Source organism: Gorilla gorilla, chromosome 12 (assembly GCF_029281585.2).
Source record: "Gorilla gorilla gorilla isolate KB3781 chromosome 12, NHGRI_mGorGor1-v2.1_pri, whole genome shotgun sequence".
In the NCBI taxonomy this organism is placed as follows: domain Eukaryota; kingdom Metazoa; phylum Chordata; class Mammalia; order Primates; family Hominidae; genus Gorilla; species Gorilla gorilla.
Window position 1 is genome coordinate 51839169 of NC_073236.2, and position 21982 is coordinate 51861150.

The 21982-nt window shown below is 38.3% G+C and overlaps 1 protein-coding gene and 1 gene segment (V, D, J or C); one reads left to right on the forward strand and one right to left on the reverse strand.

Moving 5' to 3' along the window:
- Nucleotides 1–21982, forward strand: part of LOC134756433 (immunoglobulin kappa light chain) — a 72355-nt gene that overhangs the window by 39260 nt on the left and 11113 nt on the right. The window lies entirely within an intron of this gene.
- Nucleotides 3699–6116, reverse strand: LOC101150519 (immunoglobulin kappa variable 4-1-like). The segment is given in 3 exon segments: nt 3699–4176; nt 4397–4536; nt 6019–6116. Coding segments are annotated over 2 exon segments (384 nt in total).

Genomic DNA, 21982 nt, shown 5'->3' on the forward strand with positions numbered 1-21982 from the left:
TGCAGGGACATGGATGAAGCTGGAAACCATCATTCTCAGCAAACTAACACAGGAACAGAAAACCAAACACTGCACGTTCTCACTTATAAGTAGGAGTTGAACAATGAAAACACATGGACACAGGTAGGGGAACATCACACATGAGGGCCTGTCGGAGGAGAGGGAGGCTAGGGGAGGGATAGCATCAGGATAAATACCTAATGTAGATGATGGGTTGATTGGTGCAGCAAACCACCATGGCACGTGTATACCTATGTGACAAACCTGCACGTTCTGCACATGTATCACAGAACTTAAAGTATAATAATAATAAACCAGGAAATAAATAATAATAAACCAGGAAAACCAAGTTAAACCCATTTGCTTCACTGATCATGATCCTACTGGATACATTCTCATGGGTCCCAATTTTGCCCACTGCTCATTTTCATTGATCTCATTTTAGGGGGTTTTAGGTATGGAGTCCTTAGGATTTGGCGTTAAGTTTGGCGATTTTTCAGAGAGGCCTATCACCAGAGCTGCATCAGTGATCATTTGACTTTATGTCTGACCCTGTGCACAGGTGGCTACTTGTCTTCTAACCTCAGTTTTCCTCTTTTTCCTTATTAGAAAACAATAACAACATCAACACAGACCCTCTTGGAGCTAGGAATGGCCAATAGAAGTGATGTGTAAAATACAAACAAAAATAAATAAGTAAAAACCGCTTAATAAACTGGATGTGGAAGAAACATATCTTAACACAATAAAAACTATATATAACAGACACACTGAATGGGGGAAAAGTGAAAGCCTTTCCTGAGAGATCTGGAACATGACAAGGATGCCCACTTTCACCACTCTTATTCAGCATGGTACTGGAAGTCCTAGCTAGAGCAATCAGACAAAAGAAAGAAATTAACGATATCAAAAATTCAATGGAAGAAGTCAAATTATTCTTGTTAGCCGATTATATGATCTTATATTTTGAAAAACCTAAGGACTCCACTAAAAAACTCTTAGAACTGATAAACCAGTTCAGTAAAAGCTGGAGGATACAAAATCAACGTACAAAAAACAACAGTATTTCTATATGCCAACAGTGAACACTCTGACAAAAAATTAAAAATAATCCCATTTACAATAACCACACTTAAATACATAAGAATTAACCAAACAAGTGAAAGATCTTTATAATGAAAACTATAAAATACCAATGAAAGAAATCGAAGAAGACACCAAAAAATGGAAAGATATTTCATGCTTATGGATTGGAAAAATCAGGATTGTTAAAATTTCCATAGTACCCAAAGCAATCTACAGATTCAATGCAATCCCTATCAAAACGCCAATGACATTTCTCACAGAAATAGAAAAAAAAATCCTTAAATTTATATTAAACCACAAAAGACCCACAATAGCCAAAGTTATCTTAAGCAAAAAGAACAAAACTGAAAGAATTGCATTACCTGACTTCAAATTATACTCAGAGCTATAGTAACCAAAACAGAGTGGCACTGGCATAAAAAAGAGACACATAGACCAATGGAAAGAATAGAGAACCCTGCAATACAAATCCACATACCTGCAGTCAATTCATTTTCAACAAAGATGTCATCAATTTACACTAGGGAAAAGAATCTATTCAATAAATAATGCTGGGAAAATTGGCTATCCATATGCAAGAGAATGAAACTAGACTTCAATCTCTCACCATATAGAAAAAGCAAATCAAAATGGATTAAAGACAAATCTAAGACCTCAAACTATGAAACTACTACAAGAAAACATTTGGGAAACTCTCCATGACATCATTCTGGGCAAAGATTTCGTGAGTAATACCCCACTAGCACAGGCAATCAAAGCAAAAATGGACAAATGGGATCACATTAAGTTTAAAAGCTTCTATACAGCAAAGGAAGCAAGCGAAAAAGTGAAGAGGCAACCACAGAATAGGAGAAAAAATTTACAAACTATCCATCTGACAAGAGATTAAGAACCATAACATGTATAAGGAGCTAAAACAACTCTATAGGAAAAAGTCTAATAATCCAATCAAACATAGGCACAAGATTTGAATAGACATTTCTCAAAAGAAGACAAACAAATGACAAGCAGGCATATTAAAAGGTGCTCAGCATCATTGATCATTAGAGAAATGCAAATCAAAACTACAATGAGATATCATCTCGCCCCAGTTAAAATGGCTTATATCCAAAAGACAGGCAATAACAAAAGCTGGCAAGAACGTGGAGAAAAGGGAACTCTTGTACACTGTTGGTGAGAATGTAAATTAGTACACGCACTATGGAGAACAGTTTGGAGGTTCCTCTAAAAGCTAAAAATAGAGCTACCATATCATTCAGCAATTCCACTGCTGGGTATATACCCAAAACAAGGGAAATCAGTATATCAAAGAGATATCTGCTCTCCCATATTTGTTGCAGCACTGTTCACAATAGCTAAGATTTGGAAGCAACCTAAATGTCCATCAACAGATGAACAGAAAAAGAAAATATAGTACATAAACACAATGGAGTACTATTCAGCCATAAAATAGAATGAGAGCCTGTCATTTGCAACAATATGGAAGGAACTAACGTCATTACATTTAGTGAAATAAGCCATGTACAGGAAGACAAACATCATTTATTCTCATGTATTTGCAGAGTCTAAAAATGAAAACAACAGAATTCATGAACATAGAGACTGGAAGGATAGCGACCAGAGGCTGAGAAGAGTAGTGGGCGGGGGTGGGGAGTAGGGGGAAAGTGGGGATAGTTAATCCATACAAAAAATACTCAGAAAGAATGAATAAGTCCTACTATTTGCTAGTACAACAGGGTGACTTTAGTCAATAATAACTTAACTATACATTTTTAAATAACTAAAAGAGTATAATTGGATTGTTTGTAACACAAAGGATAAATGCTTAAGGGGCTGGAGACCCCATTCTCCATGATGTGATTATTACACATTGCATGCCTGTATCTAAACATCCCAGGTACCCCATAAATATATATATATATGTGTATATATATATATATGTGTGAGTGTATATATATGTATATATGTAATCTTTCTACTATATACCATGAAAATTAAAAATAGAAAAATGATAAATAAATAAGAAGAAAGTTGGCAAACTATTGTAAAAGGCAATGAGAAATGCTGTCACATATTTCTAGAGTAATAAAGAATTAGAAAATTGCCTATGAAAGTATTAATATGATGGAAAGAAACTGAGGGGGAAAAAGGGCAGAACAAAAGGGGGTGGAGTGAGCAAGAATTTTCAGCAACATTGACCAGTTGGGTTTTGTTGGAAAACAAGGTCTCTGGAAGGAAAAAGCTACAGAGGGACACTACCTTCTATGTGTGAGGCTATGAATAGGAACGATCAAGGTTTAATACTGGGAAGGATTGCAGATGAAGAAAGAAAAAAGAGAATTAGAAATCCAAGTAGAAACTTTCCAGAGTCAAGGAGGCACATAGGGGAAAGAATTGACCCATCTGTGCGTAAAACTGAGTGGACCCTGTTCTAGAGAGTAAAGATAAATCTATTTGGCTCGGTCATGTGTTGTGTCCATGTGAAACATGCAGGTTCCTGTAACACAAAAACTCCTGACAGTGTCTCTAAGGGATCTTTACAACATTTTGCTTTAATAATCTTCTACAAAAAGAGATCCAGCAAAAGTCAAATCTCTTAATTTTATCCTGGGCCCTGCAAACACTCCAACGAATAAATCAAGAGAGTGACCTCCCCGACACACAGAGGAAGCATGCATGTTTGGGGCTGTGTGCAGAGGAAGCAGCTGCTGCAGCAAAGACCTACTGGCCCAACACATGGGGAGGAGGTTTGTGTTCAAGGCTGAAGCACTGTGGGAGGAGTACTATAATACTGCTGACAGTAGTAAACTGCCACGTCTTCAGCCTGCAGGCTGCTGATGGTGAGAGCGAAATCTGTCCCAGATCCGCTGCCACTGAATCGGTCAGGGACCCCAGATTGCCGGGTGGATGCCCAGTAAATGAGCAGCTTAGGAGCCTGTCCTGGTTTCTGCTGGTACCAGGCTAAGTAGTTCTTATTGTTGGAGCTGTATAAAACACTCTGGCTGGACTTGCAGTTGATGGTGACCCTCTCGCCCAGAGACACAGCCAGGGATTCTGGAGACTGGGTCATCACGATGTCCCCGTAGGCACCTGTAGTCAGTAATGGACAATGATTATACATAAACTTATACACGCTGTCTCAGATATAATTGAAATATGTCATTTAAATTTGCTTTCTAGTAGTAGTATAAGTCAGCAGATAATTGGATCCATATTGGAAATAGTCATTATTTCCAACTATATCTTAATTTTTTTTTATTTCTACACAGATATTACTCTGAAAAGACTGTGGCACTTTTTAATTCCTCACCAGAGATCCAGAGCAACAGGGAAATGAAGACTTGGGTCTGCAACACCATCTTGCTGCCCCTGCCTGCCTGTTGTAGCTCAGTTCACAATGCAAAGGTCCCGTTTATAAAATCCGAACAGCTGGTCGTGGCCTGGAGGGGCCTATGCAAAAACAATCAGTGAGTACAAAAGCAAATTTCATGAGCAGTGGGTTGTGAAAGTACCCAATGTAAATCAAGAGCCAAAAATATCATCACAGAATGTGTAATTGTATGAATAGAAAAGACAGAAGTCAACTTAGAAGCTCTAAAACTACAAACTGCTGAAAGATCTAATGACTAGGACTGCCTAGTAATTTTCATAGGGGCATAAATGTGAAACACCTTGTGCATCATAGAAGAAAGCAGAAGAGAAAGCATTCCCAATTTCTTAACTGCCTTTTACCTATATTAATCAGTAATATACTGGCTTTTACCTCTGTTAATCATAATAAACAAATTCTCAATAAATTTTATTCATACTCTTCAATGCCTGCTCAGCAACATTTTCCGAAGGCAGCTCAAGATATTAAATAACTCATAAGGGCCAACCTCCTATTGCAGCATTCTTTGGGATTTAACCAGGTTCCCAAGACTCTTTTCACAATGTTAAGATGTTAGAAATAGATCCAAAACTAGGTGATATATCCCCTAGTAAAACTGTGAGGTCAAACTTGTCTGGCTAATGCTTCCATTTAAAAATTTCTCTTTCTTGATCCTTCATTGTACGTACACAATAAATCAGGGGAAAACTTTAACTGAGTGAATCAAAGTATTCTCATTATTACAATAGGAGCTTCACACACACAAAAAAATCAATTCTATTACTCTCAGCCTCAGTTCCTAAAGCCAAGTTAAAGTCCCATTCTAAGATCATTGTTGCATGACCATATGTATTCCAGGTCTAATCTAAACTGTGGATAAATCCCAGCAGGACATTAGAGATTTTTGTGAGAGTAAGCATATAGGATTCAGGGTTTATGAGCTTTAGATTTTTCTTGTCAAAATGAATGAGAGTTGCCATATCTAAAAATTATTCCCAGATAAATAAAATTCACTACCTAGAATTAATTTATGCATATAAGTAGAAATGCTATCTCCCTTTTTACCATCCAAAGTGGAAAGCCTTGTGGAACTAGAAATTAATCTATAAAATTCACTACCTAGAATTAATTTATGCATATAAGTAGAAATGCTATCTCCCTTTTTACCATCCAAAGTGGAAAGCCTTTTGGAACTAGAAATTAATCTTAGAAAAATCAGTTAATAAAGGTATGTCATTTCATCAATTCAATAAGTTATAATAGCAAAAAACCATAATAAATTATCACTTAAATGTCAATACATTTATTAACTATGGTACATAAATATAATAGAATATTGAATAGTCATTGATGCTCCTGATGAAAATTAGCAGGCAGTGATAAATGATAAATATGAAGCACATGTCAATATATAAAATAAGTTTTATGTAGTTTAGGAGAAAATGGTGATAATGACACAAAATGTGAATTATGGATGCATCTATAAAATTCTTTGTACATTTGTGAATTGTAAATATTTATCTTAGAGACATTATTACTTTCTATATGTTCCATTTGCTCACCTATATGTCCCAGTCTCCTTACAGATGTAATCAGTTATGGCCAATGAAATAGGCATGGAAGTAACATACATCCTTTGCAGGCTGAGGCAGGAAAAAGATCTTACGGAATTTTCCAGTCTATCCTTTATCTGTAGAAGCAACTTAAGAGGCCATGTGCTCCAAATGGTGCAAATACAAGATGGTAGAACCTCTGTCTGCCTGGATCCTTGAGTGACTGCATGGAGCAGAGCACCTTTCTGGTCCTTGTGAAGAATGTAGCATGAGCAAGACATAAGCATTTGTTGGTGCTAGGCCATGAGATTTGGGGCAATGGTATAACCTACCCTATTATGGAAAATATAAATACACAAAACAGAAAAGAGAGAGAGAAGTGAGAGAAGACTGTGAGAGAAGTTCATGAGAGAAGACTGTGTTTTGTTCATTTCCTATAATCTTATATCACCGTGGGATCCTGTGTCTTCTGGTGATCAAACTAATGTTCTACAGCTCCAAAGAAGAATGCTCACCTAACGTCTCCATTCCAATGACTTAGAGACTAAAAGCCAAAAAGAACCTTAGAAATTATCTACTGCATTCTTTGATGTAAAGAAATATCTTAGAGGGCACAGATAGAAATGTCTTAACCTGGGTCACTTACTTAGTTCATGGCAGAACTGAGGCTAAAACCAGGCCTTTTGACTCCTAATTTTGTGCTCTTTCCACCTTCTCACATCACTTCTCCAACCCAAAGTCTAGCAGAAAAGGCTAAATAAGATATATGCATAGATTTGCTCTTATAAGTCCGTGTATTTCATCAGACACTTTAGGATGGGACTTCTTATAGTTCACAATAAGCAGCAGAGGGAAGTGAATAACTATCTTCATCTCCCCCACTGCTATTTGTGCAGTTTGAAGCTTATCTTTTAAATCCTGTTTTCTTCTCATAGTAAATATTACAACTTGTGCCTTTTATGTGTGTATAAATTTTAATATAATTTTTTTCCATGAAACATTCAAATAAAATGGACACTCCAAAAAGATGTTCAATAAGGTTACATGGCTTCACATTGCCCACTTTACACCATCTTGTGGAGCTACAGATTCACCTCACCCAAATTTGAGAAAAGTAATCAAGAAAATGACTCTCACTAGCAGTGAGACCAAGTCCATAAGCAGTAATGTCATCAGTGCACACTGCAGCCTCATGCTGCCAAGCATGTTTTGGGCGTATCCCTGGACTGGTTTGGTGACATGATCAAAGGTACATTTTCCACCTGCATAGCCCCATCCTGGATCTACAGCGTTCCTTGTGTCTTTGTGAACAACCTAGTGCGAACTCAAAGTATGAGACAGATCTCAATTAATTTAGAAAGTTTATTTTCCCAAGATTAAGGACAAGCCCATGATAAAGCCTCCAGAGGTCCTGATATATGTGCCCAAGGGGGTCGGGGCACAGCTTGGTGTTATACATTTTAGGGAGACAAGAAACATCAATCGATATGTATAAGATGTGCATTGCTTCACTCTGGAAAGGTGTGACAACTCAAGGCAGGGAAGGGGGCTTCCTGCTGGGGTTGCATTGTTTTGAGTCTCTGATCAGCCTTTCACATGTGAAAGGCAGGTAGAGAAATGGTCATTTAGGCCTTAGTCTGGCTTATTGAAACAATAGGGCAGAAGAAGCATTGCATATGCATTTGTCTGAAGTGAACAGAGGGATGACTTTGAGCTCTGTCCTTTCTTTGTCCACAAGGAATTCCCTTGTGGGCAAATTGTGAGGGAGGTATGTAGCTTTTTTTTTCTTTGTAGCTATCTTATTTAGGAATAAAATGGGAGGCAGGTTTGCCTGATGCAGTTCCCAGCTTGACTTTCCCTGTTGGTTTAGTGATTTTGGGGCCCTGAGGTTTATTTTTTCTTTCACATTAGTATAACTACTTTTCTTTTTCTAATTCCTTTTCTACTTGTATGTGTTACGGCTGACTTATGTTACTTGCAAAAAGAATTCTGACTAATGCACCATCTGACTAGAAGGCAGGGTTCTTCGATGATAACGAATCCTCCAGAATCTAGTAAACAGAATTGCCTGAAAAAGAGGTGGGTGTCTTCTTGGGGAATTTCTCATGGCAATGAATGGCTACTGGTCAAAGGATTTATGACTAGACTGAGCTCTCTTTTATCTATTCTGTTACTCACCAAGACCTATTAGGGTTTGTGCTCCACAGGGACCCTGGTTTCTAAGTTCTAGGGTTAAACAGTCCACTCCCAGGCCCACCACACCATACCCTCCTGACACCTGGTGAACAGCAATAAAATCGTTTCATACTCTGAAAAGCCTCCAATATTTCCACCATCCTCAAAAAGGCAGTGGAGGAGGAGAGAAAATGAATCGTTCCATTAGAGAACACAATATCCATTATATTATTCTTGGCCTTTGAGATACCTTACAAAACAAATACAAAAAAAAAGTCCCAATTTAACATCTTTTAATAATCTTTACAAAACAGAACACACCTCCTTTCTTGATAATAGTCAAGAGGCTCAGTGGCAACTGTGGTGAAAAGTGTCAGATTCTGGTCATGTTTCAAAGGTAGAAAAAATAGGATTTGTTAACATATTGGATGTGAGGCGTGGGAGAAACGTGAAATCAAGGTGGTTGCAAGTGTTTAACCTGAGCAACTAGAGAATTTGGAAGGACATTTTCTGAGATGGGGAAGGCAGGCGGGAATCAGGGATTAGAGTTGAACATATTAGACATTTGAGATGCCTGCTAGACCTCTAATTGGCAATATCCCTTGGACAGGTGGATGAATATGCGTGATTCTGGACCTCGGAGGAATAGTCCGGGCTGGAGATGCAAATCTGGGAAACAGGGCGAGGTTACTAGCAATGAGTTAAATCAATGAAGGCAGACTGGGCCCTGGCAGGTAACCCAACAAGTAGAGGTCGAAGAGATGAGAAGAAAACAGCACAGGAGACTTAGAAGCAGTGGTCAGGAGGAAGGAGTTGAACCAAGAAAGTGATGTCTCAGAGCCAACAAAATAAGGATTTCTTTTCTGTTTACAAATGTAAAATTAAAAGGTTTAATAAAAAGAAAATTTACTTTTATGGTTGGTTGTTATTAAGTGGTCCAAACACTGTCTCCTATTTGTAGAATCAGAACTCTCTCATGGCAGTAGAAAATTTGGAAAGTTACTTTTTAAAAGGTGTGTGCACTGCTGCCCTTTGCTGGTCAAGTTTATGCACTGCAAATTCCAAGGACGATTTCTCGTCAGCTTTTCTCCTTTAAAATAGCTCAGGCTGTACAAGCTAGAAAGAACCTCGCAAGATATTCCTTCCAACATTTGCATTTGACTTATGGGAAGTGCAGGTTCAGCCAGAAAAGTTGTGTGCAAGGCCGTTTATGTAAGTTCATCAGACCTGATTCTTAGGGCTCTTCCCATTGTTTCGAGCCTCCCTTCCATTCACTTGCCTCTCATACGCGACCAAGTATAGCACAGGAGTAGCTACTCTGCACTTTATAGCAGCTCCACTGTCTGGCACGCTGATGTTCTTTAATTACAAGCTTTATGACAGTGATTCTCAACCCGCTCCACTGCATCCACCTAGTGGCAGAAAGAAGAAAATGTGTGTAACTCGGGAGTCTCTGGTCTCAAAGCTCCGGGGTATCATTTCTTTAAAGTCTTGAGCTTGTTTTTGTTTGTATTTATTTTTGTATTTATTTATTTATTTGTTTTAGAGACAAGGTCTCGCAGTGCACTCCAGCCTGGGAGACAGAGCGAGACAATTCAGGATCTATCTAGTGAATAAAGAGATATCAGTAATGACTTTTATATTGTGGCTGTAGCGCTTTCGAGGGATAAGTTGATTCTGTTCTGCTTTCGAATGCATGGTGGCTCACTGTAACCTCCAATTCCAGGGCTCAAGCGATCCTCCTACCTCAGCTTCTCCAGTAGTTGAGCCTGACTTATTTTAAAATTTCATAAAATTTTGGCATTTCTTTCCACAATATGGCCCTGTGTGCTTTACTATAAAATATTTTCATCACAAAATTTACATCGCTGGAAATCCCCATAAGCCAGTTTGAGAAACACAACCCAAGAAAGCAGAACAGACTCAAATTATCCCTCAAATCCCCCTTAACCACAAATATAAAACAGTCCGTGGCTGGGCGTGTTGGCTCAGGCCTGTAATCCCAGCACTTTGGGAGGCCAAGGCGGGTGGATTACTTGAGGTCAGGAGTTCAAGTCCAGCCTGGCCAATATGGTGAAACCCCGTCCCTATTAAAAATACAAAATTATCCAGGAGTGGTGGCAGGCAGTTGTAATCCCAGCTACTTGGGAGGCTGAGGCAGGAGAATCACTTGAACCCAGGAGGTGGAGGTTGTAGTGAGCCAAGATTGTGCCAATGCACTCCAGCCTGGGCAACAGAGCGAGACTTCCATCTTAAAAAAAAATTAAGTAAATAAAATACAATAAAATAAAGCAATCCCTATTGATATCTCTTTATTCACTAAATCAACCTGGAATTGACCTAAATTCTGATTTTGTTTTACATCATGGATTTTTTGCATTAATTTTGATTGTTTAAATATTACATTAAAATATTATTTATCTTGACTATTGAGTTTGGGGGACCTCCTTAAAATTTATGACCAAGGCAATGCCTCACTTGCCTTACCATAGTCTGGGCCACATATCAGGGGCTCCAATAGCAACATGACTTTTGAACAGCTAAGACTTCTCTCTTCACTGTGAAGACCAGATGGGCCCTGCAAACAGTGAAATCTCTACATGAAAATGCACGAGATTCCAACTACAACCAGGAACAAAAGACTCTGATGGTGCAGTCCCGGCCCTCCAAGCCCCAGCTTCCTGAATGGAAAGAGCACCCCAAGTTCTGACCAGAGGCCAGAGTCATAATGAAGATGGAATGTGAGCTTGACATGGAAGGGGTGGTAGCACCCAGCTCAGGAATGAAGAGGCTTTAGGTCCTGAAGGAAGAGCTCAGCACATTCAAAGATTAGAAGGGAGGTCCCAGTCATAGGAGCAGGGAAGGAAAGAAGGCCCAATAAGAAACACAGACAGGAGGGAGGGGTCAGGGCAAGATCATGCTGGAAACATCTAGAGAGCTCATAAAAGTCACAGTGCCCAGTCCCCACACAGACCAGGCTCTTCAGAATCTCTAGGCATCAATTTGGGCACCAGTAGTTTTCAAAGTTCTCCAGGAGATTCTATGCACATCAGCCAAGGGTGGGAACCACAGGTGTTGGCCTAGGGATCATGACAATGAGTTTCTAAGTACAATAAGAAACCTCCAGAGAGTTAAAGCAGGGGAATAATTTGATTTGTTTCTTGTTTGTGATTTTTAAAGATCAGCCTGGTTACTGTGTGTAAGACAATAATCCAGAAAATCTGTTGCTCATGAACCACATATCTGTAAATTTGCTTCCCCTGTGACTGGATCTAACCAACAAAAATTAGTACTTACTAAGAAATTACATGCCCAGGGACTATGCTAAGTAATTCATAAACACTATTTTATTTACTCCTCACAGCAAGTTTATAAGAGAAATGTTATTATTTCCACATTTCGGATGAGAAATTTGAGGCTTGGGGAAAGTTAAGTAATTTACCTAATGTCACACCCAGTTCATAAGATGCAGAGTTAGGATTCTAATTCTGTGTCTAAGTTGATGCTCCATCAAACACACCAAGCCTCCAACTAGAAAGAAACATGCTGGCCAGAGGATGCCGTCATCACGTTTACAGGATGGTTAGATTTCTAGGCACAGATGAATAAATCAACATGTTGGTTTGCAATAGAATGAATCTATCCAGCTCTGAAATTGCATCCAAGGGTTTGTGAGCACACAAGTCTAAAAGTGTGGCCTCTGCTCTGCTAACTTCATCAAGGTGAATACCTAGGAGGCCACCCTCTGACACCACCAGATGGACAGTCCACCGTCTGTTTACAGATGGCAAAGCCACATACCAGCTTTACCATCTGATCTTCTCTATTCACATTCAACATTTATACAAGAAATAGTCATATGGATGCTTTTCAATAGACAATACTGGGGAAATTGAATTGCCATATGCAGAAGAATGGAACTAGACCTCTATCTCTCACCAAATACAAAAGTTAACTCAAGACAGATTAAAGACTTACATATGAGACCTGTAACTACAAAAACACTAGAAAAAAACCTAGGGAAAATGCTTCTGGAATTGATCTAGGCAAGGAATTCAGGACTAAGATATCAAAAGCACAAGCACCAAAACAAAAATAGACAAACAGGACTTAATTAAACTAGAAAGCTTCTGAACAGCAAGAGAAATAATCAATAGAGTGAACAGATAATCTGCAGAATGGGTGAAAATATTTGCATACTATGCATCCTACAGGGAAATAATGTCCAGAATTCAGAAGGAAGTCAAACAATTCAACAACAACAGCAAAATAACCCCACCAAAAAAGTGGGCAAAGGACATGCATACACATTTTTCAAAAGAAGGTATATGATATGGTTTGGCTCTGTGTCTCCACCCAAATCTCACCTTAAATTGTAATAATCCCCACATATCATGGGAAAGACCTGGTGGGAGGTAATTGAATCATGGGGGCAGGTTTGTCCCATGCTTTTCTCATGATACTGAATAAGTCCTATGAGATCTGATGATTTTATAAAGGGGAGTTCCCCTGCACACACTCTCTTGCCTGCCTCCATGTAAGATGTGCCTTTGCTTCTCCTTTGCCTTCTGCCATGATTGTGAGGCCTCTCCAGCCATGTGGAACTGAGTCAATTAAACCACTTTTTGTTTATAAACTACCCAATCTTGGGTATGTCTTTATTAGCAGCATAAGAACAGACTAATACAGTATACAAATGGCCAAGAAGCATACAAAAAACAAAATGCTCAAATCACTAATCACTAGAGAATTGCAAGTTAAAACCACAATGAGATATTATCTTACAGCAGTCAGAAAGCCTATTATTAAAACACCAAAAAATAACATGTTGGCAAGGATGCAGAGAAAAGGGAATACTTATACACTATTAGTGGGAATGTAAACTAGTACAGCTTCTGTGGAAAACACTATGGAGATTTCTCAAAGAACTAGAAATAGAACTATCATGTGGTTCAGCAATACCACAACTGGGTATCTACCCAAAGGGAAATAAATTATTATATAAAAAAGATATCTGCACTCACTTGTTTATTGCAGCACTATTCACAATAGCAAAGATATGGAATCAACCCAAGTGTCCACCAACAGATGACTGGATAAAGAAAACGTGGTGTGTGTGTGTGTGTGAGTGTGCGTGTGTATACACATACCATAATGAACTACTATTCAACTATAAAGAAAAGAATGAAATCATGTCTTTTGCAGCAATGTGGTTGGAACTAGAGGCCATTATCTTAAGTGGATAATTCAGAAACAGAAGGTCAAATGTCACATGTTCTCACTTACACGCGGGAGCTAAATAATGTGTACACATGGACATACAGTGTGGTATGATAAACACTGGAGATTGAGATGGGTGGAAGGGTGGAAGGAGGTTGAGTGATGAGAAAATACTAAATGGATACAATGTACATGATTCAGGTGATAGATACACTAAAAGCCCAGACTTCACCACTACACAATATAGCTATGTAGCAAAATTGCACCTGTACCGCTTAGATTTACACAAGTAAAAAAAAAAAAAAAGCATACAAATTCTGTTTTTTATTCTCTATGAAATTACTACTGAGAGCATTATCCAATGCAGTTTCTATGCAGTGCCCCCAATATTATCCATTTAGCAGCTCCTATGCAATGCCCCAAGATAGAAATTGTCTTCAACTTTTATCCCAGGAAAACCTTCAGTCACACGTAGAAACTAGAAATTTTTCCCCTAGATGAAAGTTATGTAACATAACACATCATCTTCATTTAGTCGGTTTCCAAGAAGCTCAGAACCAGATTTTATGTTCAATCAAAAACTGCTTATTTTAAGTGAGGTTTACTGAGGTATAAATTACAATAAAAGCCACCTTTTCATGTATATTTCTATAAGTTTTGGCAAATGCATAGCTGTGTAACCACAACCACATTCAAGATATAGGACAAGTCCCTCATCCTTTGAAGTTCCTTTATGCCCCTTCCTTCACCCCAGCCCTTGGCAACCACTGGTTTTTGTCCGATCCAATCGTTTGCCTCTTCCTGAATGTCATGTAAATAGAGCCATGCAATGCGAAGCCTTTTGAGTCTGGCTTTGTTCACTTATTCACTTAGGAGAATGCATTTGAGATTCATCCATGCTGTTTCGTGTAGCACTAGTTCACTGTCTATTGTTGAGTAGTATTCCATTGTGTGGATACGCCACAGATTGTTTATCTAGCTAACAATTTAAAGCCATTTGGTCATTTCTAATTTTTGGCTGCTAAGAACAAAGTTGCTGTAAGCTTTCCAATGCAGGTTTTTGTGTGAACTCAGGATTTCATTTCGCTTGGGTGAATTCCTAGCTTTGGGACTGCTGAGTCATCTGGTAGGTGTATGTTGAACTTTATAAGTAACTGCCAAACTGTTTTCCAAAGTTGCTGTGCTATTTTGCACTCCCATCAGCAGTGAATGAGGGTTCTACTTGCTCGAGCCTAGTATTGTAACTTCACTATATACCTTCTTTGATGACATATCCTTTCAAATTTTTGGCCGAGTTTTTATTGGGGTGTTGTTACTGTGGACTTGAGAGTTCTCTGTATATTCTGCATATGACTTTTTCTCACATTTGTGTTTTATGAATATGTTCTCCCAATGTGTGGCGCCTTTTACTTTCTTAACGTGCCATGTGAGGAGCAGAAGTTTAATTTTATGATGTCCAAATTATCTTTTTTTCTTTTCTTTTTTAGATCAAAATAGGGGTCTATTTTGATTACCACTGTTATTTTATCTCAATTTGATTTTCGATTTTTATTTTTATTTTTCTAATTTCACTGTAAATTTTTAATTAAACCCAAATATTCTAGGGGAAAGAGGCAAGATAAAAATAGTCTAACTTGGGCATAAAGTTTAGAGTCATATTCTCTTGCCGAGAAAGGAAACTAGCTCTCTTACATTGATTGTTTAATTTCAGACGTCACTACTTTATGAGGATGCCCAAATTATGGGCTTTAAAAAATATATATCCAAACAGGGGTTCAGAAAGAATAACTAATTTGTCCACAACAACACAAAAAATGATTCCACCATAAGTTTGCCCAGTGACAGGGTCTACATTATTTTCTATATATCAAATTCTACAACTGGTTCTTAAAGCTACTGTATATAACCTAAGTTAAAATATTAGGTATTAGTTGATAAGACATTTTATCATCTGTGAAATGTTGCCTGTTGTCATAGTTAGAGAATCTTTTAAAATATGGAGCTGTTTTCATAGATTAAACTATGCCAGTTAAAAGCTGGGTAAAAAGAACTACAGAATAATATTTATGTTTATCGTATAAGGTTTTAAAGCTAACTCCAAGTCATTTTCATCAATAAAATCAATAAAGTTTTGCAAATATATATGTATGAAAATACTGATTTAAAATGCAAATAAGGGGAGAGTTTGAGAGAGAGAGAGAGACCAAATGATTTTATAATTGTAGTAAGTTTATAGGTTTATGGGGTTTTTACGTACATTTCTACCTAACTTGTCTATAAGACTTTAATGAATCACTTAGAATTTTTTAAATAATTTATTATTACTCTGTACCTGTTCTTTACTCTGCAAATCTTACCTTGCCCTTTTGTCTAAAAGCAATAAAATCTGACCTGGCTTATATTGTATCATTGATTTTGTTGCTTAGCAAGCACAATGATCCATTAGGCCTATGTAGGCTCATGGTTTATACAACACTGCCATCTGCTGACAGAGTGTGACAGTTACAGTCAGCAACATGAGACCACTTTATTTTCATTTTTAATGTTTATAGAAATATGAATATACACAAATAGTATAATGAACCCTAAGCTTCACAAATTAACATTTTGCTAACCTTGTTTCAACTACCGCCTCCCCGCCATCCAATTACTCTGTTCTCTCACCTCCTCACACACAGACACTGGCAGTATTTTTCAGCCAATCATTAATACGTTGCCAACCGATAAGGACTTTTAAAAAACAACCACCATTCCATTATGATTCCCAGCATAATTGAGAGTAATTCCCTAATATCCAATACCCATTTCCTATTCCAATTTCCTTGATTGTCTTTAAACTGTTTTTACCCTAAGTTTGCTTAAATCAAAGTCCAGGTCCTGTTAAACATATGGTTAAGTTTTACCAAAACCTAAATAAATAAATAAGTAACCTATTTTTTTCCAATTCCAGGGAATAGTGAAAGAGGGTAAATGCCATTATTTAGAAACATAAATCACACCATAGGACTAGAATTATCTTGAAGTCAAAATTGAAGACTGAAAATGGAAAAGAAAGGTATAGACTGAACTTATTTAAAAACTTCAATGCAGAACTCTAAGAGAAGATATTAGAAAGTTGTACCAGTATTCATTATTCAGTATTCATCAGTATTCACTCAGCTATATGTAGTTGAAATCTAACTAGAGGAGCTTGATCAGATAAAGAGATACATTTTTCTCACCAAGGCGGTCTCTGGAGGCAGGTGGTTCAGAGCTAGACAGCTGCTGTAGGACCCAGGTCCTTTCCCTGCCTGCTCCTCCACTCTAGCTTGTGACTTTCATCCTGCAAGATGGGTGCTTCTGCCAAGTTCCAGATAGAAGAAGATAGAACACAAAGGAGAAATAAGCAGTGGTGCCTCTGTCCATCAAGCAAAATTTTTCCAGAAATGCACAATAGATTTCAGATTATGTCTCAACAGTCCTAACTGCAAAGAAGCTGAGGAATTAGATTTTTGGCTGGGACACTGTTGCTCTGTAAAAAAATTGGGATTCTGTTATTAAAGAATAAGAGGAGGGAAGAAAGATTGAAAACTTCTATGCAATAGTGAAAAAAATAAGAAACTCAATAAAAAAGTGGGCATATCTTAAAAACAGGCAATTCACAACAGATGAGACCCCAATAGCCAATTAACATTTTTAAATGGTCAACCTCATGAGTGATCAGAAAACACAAATATGTATTTGAAACCAAAAATAAAATACAACGTATTGACCATTTAAGTGGAAAAAAATAAAAAAGCTTGATAATATCAAGTATTTGGAAAGGATGTAGAGTGAGGAAACTCCATGGAGGACCTATCATTGCAAATGTGGGAATGAAACTTAATACACGAATTTGAGGCCAATTTGTAAATTGAAAAATGCGCACACCCTGCAACCAAGAAGTACCCCTTGCAATATTTTTGAAAAGACAAAAACGTTATGTAAATGGAATCATGCAATATGTGACCTTTATACTCAGCATAATGCCCCTCAGATCCATTCAAGTCATGTGTATCAACAGCTCACTATTTTTTTTTTAATTTTTTTTAGAGACAGAGTCTCACTCTGTCACACAGGGTGGAGTGCAGTGGCAAGATCATAACACTCTCTAGCAGCCTTGAACTCCTGGGCTCAAGCATCCTCCTGCCTCAGCCTCCCAAGTAGCTAGGACTACAGGCATGGGACACAACACACAGCTAATTTTGTTAAATTTTTTTTAGAGACATGGTCTCACTATGTTGCCCACACTGGTCTCAAACTCCTAGGTCAAGCGATTCTCCCACCTCTTCTTCACAAAGTGCTGTAGGTATGTAGGTATGGATTGTAGGTATGAACCACCGTGCCCAACTCACTATTTTTTTAATACTAATTATTCCATGGGATGGATGTACCGCAGTTTGTTTTACCATTAATCTATTGTAGGACATTTTGACTGATTCCAGTTTTTTTAATACAAACAAAACCACTATGAATAGTTGTGTATTATATACATTTTTGTGCTGACATAAGTTTTCATTTTTCTGGGATAAGTTTTCATTTCTTTGGGCTTTTACTGTATCCTTGATATTATAATATGTTACATCTTCAGTTTTATTCTATTCAATATATAATCTTTTATTTTCCTTGAAATCTCCCATGGATTGTTTAGAAGTGTGTTGTTTTGTTTCCAAGGGTTTGGCATTTTTCCCATTATTTTTCTATTATCGATTTCCAGTTTGATTCCAGGTGGTCAGAGAACACACTTCGTGTGATTTCAATTCTATTAAATTTGTTGAGGTTTGTTACATGGCCCAGTATATGGCAATTTTGGTATATGTTCCATGGGCACTTGAAAAGAATGCGCATTCTGCTGGTGCTGGTTGGAGTTTTCCAGCAATGTTGATTTATGATCTTACTCATTAATGGTGTTGTTGAGTTTGATGTGTTCTTATGATGGCAGCTTTAACATTCTTGTCAGGTAATTCTAACGTCTCTGTCATGTCAGTATTAGCGCCTCTTAACTGTCTCATCAAAGCTGAGATTTTCCTGGTTCCCCTGGTTCCTGTTGGGATGTGTGGTTTTCAGTTGAAATCTGGACTTTGGAGTATTGTGTTATGAGGCTTTGGATCTCATTTAAACTCATCTCAGCGAATTTCCTCTCTTGCCACTCAGGAAGGAGAAGTTAGGGTGTTTGAATGGAGCAGAGCCGTTACTGCCTAAGAATTGTTTTACTGGGCTTCCCCTTTCTTTCTCCTTTGACTAGAGAGAGCCAGCTTTTTATTAGGGCTTTATGTTTTTCTGGGCCTGTTGGTGTTTCTGGGTTGACAAACTTCTCCAGAACCAAGTCTGGAATGGATGAGGCAAAAAGAAACCCCGGGGAATGCACTGCTGGGTCGCTCCTTGGGTCCCAATGTTCCTAACTGGTCTGCCTTCTTCTCTCCACCTTCCAGAGTCTTCATAAGTTTGCTTTAAGTACAATGTCCGGGGTTTTTACTTTACTTGAGAGAAATAGGTAAAAGTAATTCTACTCCATCTTTCAGGAAGCAAAAGCCCCCTTGCGTATTTTTTTAAACTTTCAAAAACAAAACAAAAGGCAGCTGCAACAGTAAAGAAGCTAGTAACACCCTTGGTGGGAAATTCAAGTCCAAATACACATTTTAAGTTTGGCTAGCCAGTGAGAACATCAGAATAGTTCAGGTTTTAAACAAATTTATATTTATGATTACGCATATACTAAAAGCTGAAGGCATCTTATATTTACTAAGCACCTATTTTGTTGTTGTTAAAAAGACAGAATTCCATTCCCTTGGAAATTTGGCCTGGCAGCTGGAGCTGATCCACCTGGCCACTAGAGCACAGAGCAGGGAGAGTAGTAGCCCTGCCCCAGCCACCCCTCAAGACAGGATTCTTTCTCTGGGAACTGTAGGTAACACTAAATCGTTCTGGAACACAACAACAAAAGAAGAAAGGAAAGAGAAAGAAAGAAAGGAAGGAAGGAAGAAAGAAAGAAAGAGAGAGAGAGAGAGAAGGAAGGAAGGGAGGGAGGGAGGGAAGGAAGGAAGGGGAAGGGAAGGGAAGGGAAGGAAGGAAGGAAGGAAGGAAGGAAGGAAGGAAGGAAGGAAAGAGAAGGAAGGGAGAGAGAGAGGGAGGAAGGAAGGAAAGGAAGGAAGGAAGAAGGAAAGAAAGAAAGAAAGAGAGAGAGAGAGAAGGAAGGAAGGGAGGGAGGGAGGGAAGGAAGGGGAAGGGAAGGGAAGGAAGGAAGGAAAAGGAAGGAAGGGAGAGAGAGAGGGAGGAAGGAAGGAAAGGAAAGGAAGGAAGGAAGAAGGAAACAAAGAAAGAAAGAAGGAAAGAAAGAGAGAGAAAGAAAGAAGAAAGAAAGACAAGAAAGAAAGAAAGAGGAAAGGAAAGAAAGAGAAAAGAAAGAAAGAGAAAGAAAAAGAAAGAGAAGGAAGAAAGACAGAAAGACAAGAAAGAAAGAGTAAAGAAAAGAAAGAGAAAGAAAGAAAAGAAAGGAAAGAAAGAGAAAGAAAGAAAGAAAGGAGAAAATGACAGCAACTACTTTTGCAACAACCTAATATAAGTTTTTTAAAAGTTAAATATTCTGTTCCATGCATTGCTGGATACCTTATAAATAACAGGGCATCCTATGACCTGAATTTCCCAAATTATGAGTTGAGGGTTTGAACTAGTTTTAAAAAACAAGGAGGCCAGGCGCACTGGCTCATGCCTGTAATCCCAGCACTTTGGGAGGCAGAGGCAGGTGGATCACGAGGTCAGGAGCTCGAGACCAGCCTTACCAACATAGTGAAACACCTTCTCTACTAAAAATACAAAAATTAGCCGGGCGTGATGGTGCGCACCTGTAATCTCAGCTACTCAGCAGGCTGAGGCAGGAGAATCGCTTGAACCCAGAAGGCGGAAGTTGCAGTGAGCCAAGATCACAGCATTGCACTCCAGCCTGGGCGACAGAGGGAGACTCTGTCTTCAAAAAAAAAAAAAAAAGACAAGGAATCTGTAAAACAGGCACTGGAAGTATATGCTCTTTTATTTTCATTCTATGCTATCCGATGCCTACTGCTATTTCCCTTCATATTTAACCTCCAACAGCGGCATTTTGCTCCCTCCAGACCACCTGATTGGAGCTCACGTGCTCCCACACAGTACCTCCAACCAGAGGGAGTCGAGTCCCACAGAAAGGCGTAACAATCACCAGTAATTTTGCATTTATTTTACATTGTGTCTTGATACAGAGTACTTAATGAATGCTCTTTGAATCATATTTAATAAATATGTGTATTTGGGATTGTAGCATATTGCAGCTACCTGGATATATAATTTAATTAGAAAAAAAAATTTGTGTGGCTCAATCAACAAACGACTTTTCTCTCTCTCTCTTTCTCTTTCTCCCTCTCTCTCTCTTTCTTCTCAGTTGATGTTGCTGGAGTTCAGTGTTGTGCAGATGGCAGTGACAAATGCCATGGGCACATGAGATATGATAAAAGGTCCCTGAAGAAGGTGGAGAACCAGATATCTTATGAAATTTTCCAGAGTGGGTACTGGATGTCTCCTGTCTGGCACCCTGCTGGCCTCAGCCCAAGGGGAATTTCCTTCCAGAGACAGAGGGCAGTGATTGAGGTGGGGAGACAGATCGTTAACACTGAGACTTACATGAGGACACCAAACAGAAAAAAGGTGGCAAGTATAGAAAATTCTTTCTTCTGGACAGTCTTCTCTGTTCTAACTTTAGCAAAATTCTCCCCCCAGTGGATGCTATTGCACAACCCTACATATGCTATGTTTTTTCCTATACATACTTACCTATGATAAAATGCATTAATTAGTCACAGTAAGAGATTAACAACAACAACTAGTAATAAAATAGAACAATTCAGTAAAATAAGAGTTACTTGAGCACAAACACTAGGATATCATGACAGTCAATCTGATGACCAAGAGGGCTACTAAGCATCTAAACAGGAGGGTAAGTGTAGACAGCATGGAGACGCTGGACAAAGGGATGATTCAGTCCCAGGCTGGGATGGAGCGGAAGGGCATGAGATGTCATCACGCTACTAAGGCACACAATTTAAAATGAGTAAATTCTTATTTCTAGAAATTTCTTTTTAATATTTTCAGACTACAGTTGCCTACAGGTAACTGAAACCCCAGAAAACAAAATTGTGGATAAGGAGGTACTACTGTACATCGTCCTTTGAACCAACTTTATCATTTGCTAGTATATACATATATACCTACATACATACATATACACATACATGCACACACCTATATGTATACGTACACACACACACACGCACACACACACACTCACATCTACTAATGTTAGAATAAGTTTGCTAAATAAGATGCACAACTTGTTAATGTCCTACAGAGCAATAAAACCATACGCATTGGGGTTATCTTTTCTACTAGATAAAAATCCATTATCATTTTCATAAAGTTTTCTTTACATTAACATCTAACTTTCGCAATCTAGTTTTTAATCATCATAAATAGGAAGCAAATGAACTGTTTCTCTAGTGAATCAAATATCCTTGAAAAGATACATAGTCATCTT